This window comes from Aplysia californica, unplaced genomic scaffold (assembly GCF_000002075.1).
Source record: "Aplysia californica isolate F4 #8 unplaced genomic scaffold, AplCal3.0 scaffold00034, whole genome shotgun sequence".
Taxonomy (NCBI): Eukaryota; Metazoa; Mollusca; class Gastropoda; order Aplysiida; family Aplysiidae; genus Aplysia; species Aplysia californica.
This window is the reverse complement of record NW_004797304.1, coordinates 681480-682624: the sequence shown is the minus strand read 5'-3', so window position 1 is coordinate 682624 and position 1145 is coordinate 681480. Positions and strand designations below refer to the sequence as shown.

General features: G+C 38.2%; 1 protein-coding gene across 1 annotated transcript in view; it reads left to right on the top strand.

Annotated features, from left to right (window-relative positions):
* Positions 1 to 723: 723 nt before the first annotated feature.
* LOC101859077 (protein-glutamine gamma-glutamyltransferase 4) overlaps positions 724 to 1145 on the top strand; it is a gene marked incomplete at its 5' end in the record, with an annotated part of 20969 nt that continues 20547 nt past the window's right edge. Inside the window, 1 exon segment of the mRNA XM_013091359.2 lies at positions 724 to 795. Coding sequence (XP_012946813.1) covers positions 746 to 795 — 50 coding nt within the window.

The window sequence follows — 1145 nt, the reverse complement described above, 5'->3', positions numbered from 1 at the left end:
GTGTGTGTTACTCTATAATATTGTTTTCCTCCTTAAAACACCATAGCTGTGAGTTAACCAATCAAGGAAAGATAACCAAATACACAAAGTCGCTAATGTATCCCCCCCCCCCCACAACTCCAGTACTCATCGCTCTTCGACATATCAGGTTAATTATTGATCTTTTTTCCCTTGACTGAGAGAAGAGAAGGGAATTATTAGAGCGAGTCAGAATCACCGAGTCAATGTTTCAACACATGGCAACAACGCATGTTGTGCTTCTGTGTGACTGTGTAAGTTCAGTTGTCGGCATTTTGCACCATTATGGTGCATTAAATAGCTTTTGTTTCAAAGATATATATATATATATATATATATATATATTAAGCCTTTAGGCTTCAACGATTTTTTATAACTTGTTCTTTTGACAAATAGCTTTTCTTCGCCATGCAGGATTTAAGTTGAAGTGTGCATACTACGTATGGTATTTCAGCTTTTGTTTTTGTGAATGAGAACATAATAAATTAGTGTCAAGAGAAGGCATGCAGATATCAAGACGTCAGTCTTACCTCAATTTCTATACCATTTTCATATTTTTTTCATATTCGTGGAGCTGTGTAGGCATCTTTTGTGTGCGTGTTTAAAAAGAACGACTTTTCCTTTTAAAGATTGGCCATTTTCAAGTTCCATAGTGGGAACTCACAACGATGATCACTCATCTTATAATGTATTTACCATCTCCAGATTATCTCCTACTCACACTGCCATGTATCGAGACTACCGTGAGGCCAGGGGAGGGGCACCTAGCAATGACAGGTAACTTTGCTGCTGCCTGTTCATCAGTCTGTCTTTGTACTTTCGTATGAACACATCCAGACATGCAGTAAAGTTGTTACAAACGTGTCCATTTATTTGTCTATATTGGTATGTTTGTCGGAACACTCCCATACAGATGATTAAGTTGACTTTCACTCATCAAGACATGTGCCTGACTGTGTTTGTTTGTTTGTTTGTTTAGTTTAGATTGTTTTTCATTGTTTTGCTTTTCTAAACAAATTCAGTCATGTATCAATGACTGTGCAGCCACTGGAGAAGGGTGGTGTGTGTGTGTGTGTGTGTGTGTGTGTGTGTGTGTGTGTGTGTGTATGTGTGTGTGTGTGTGTGTG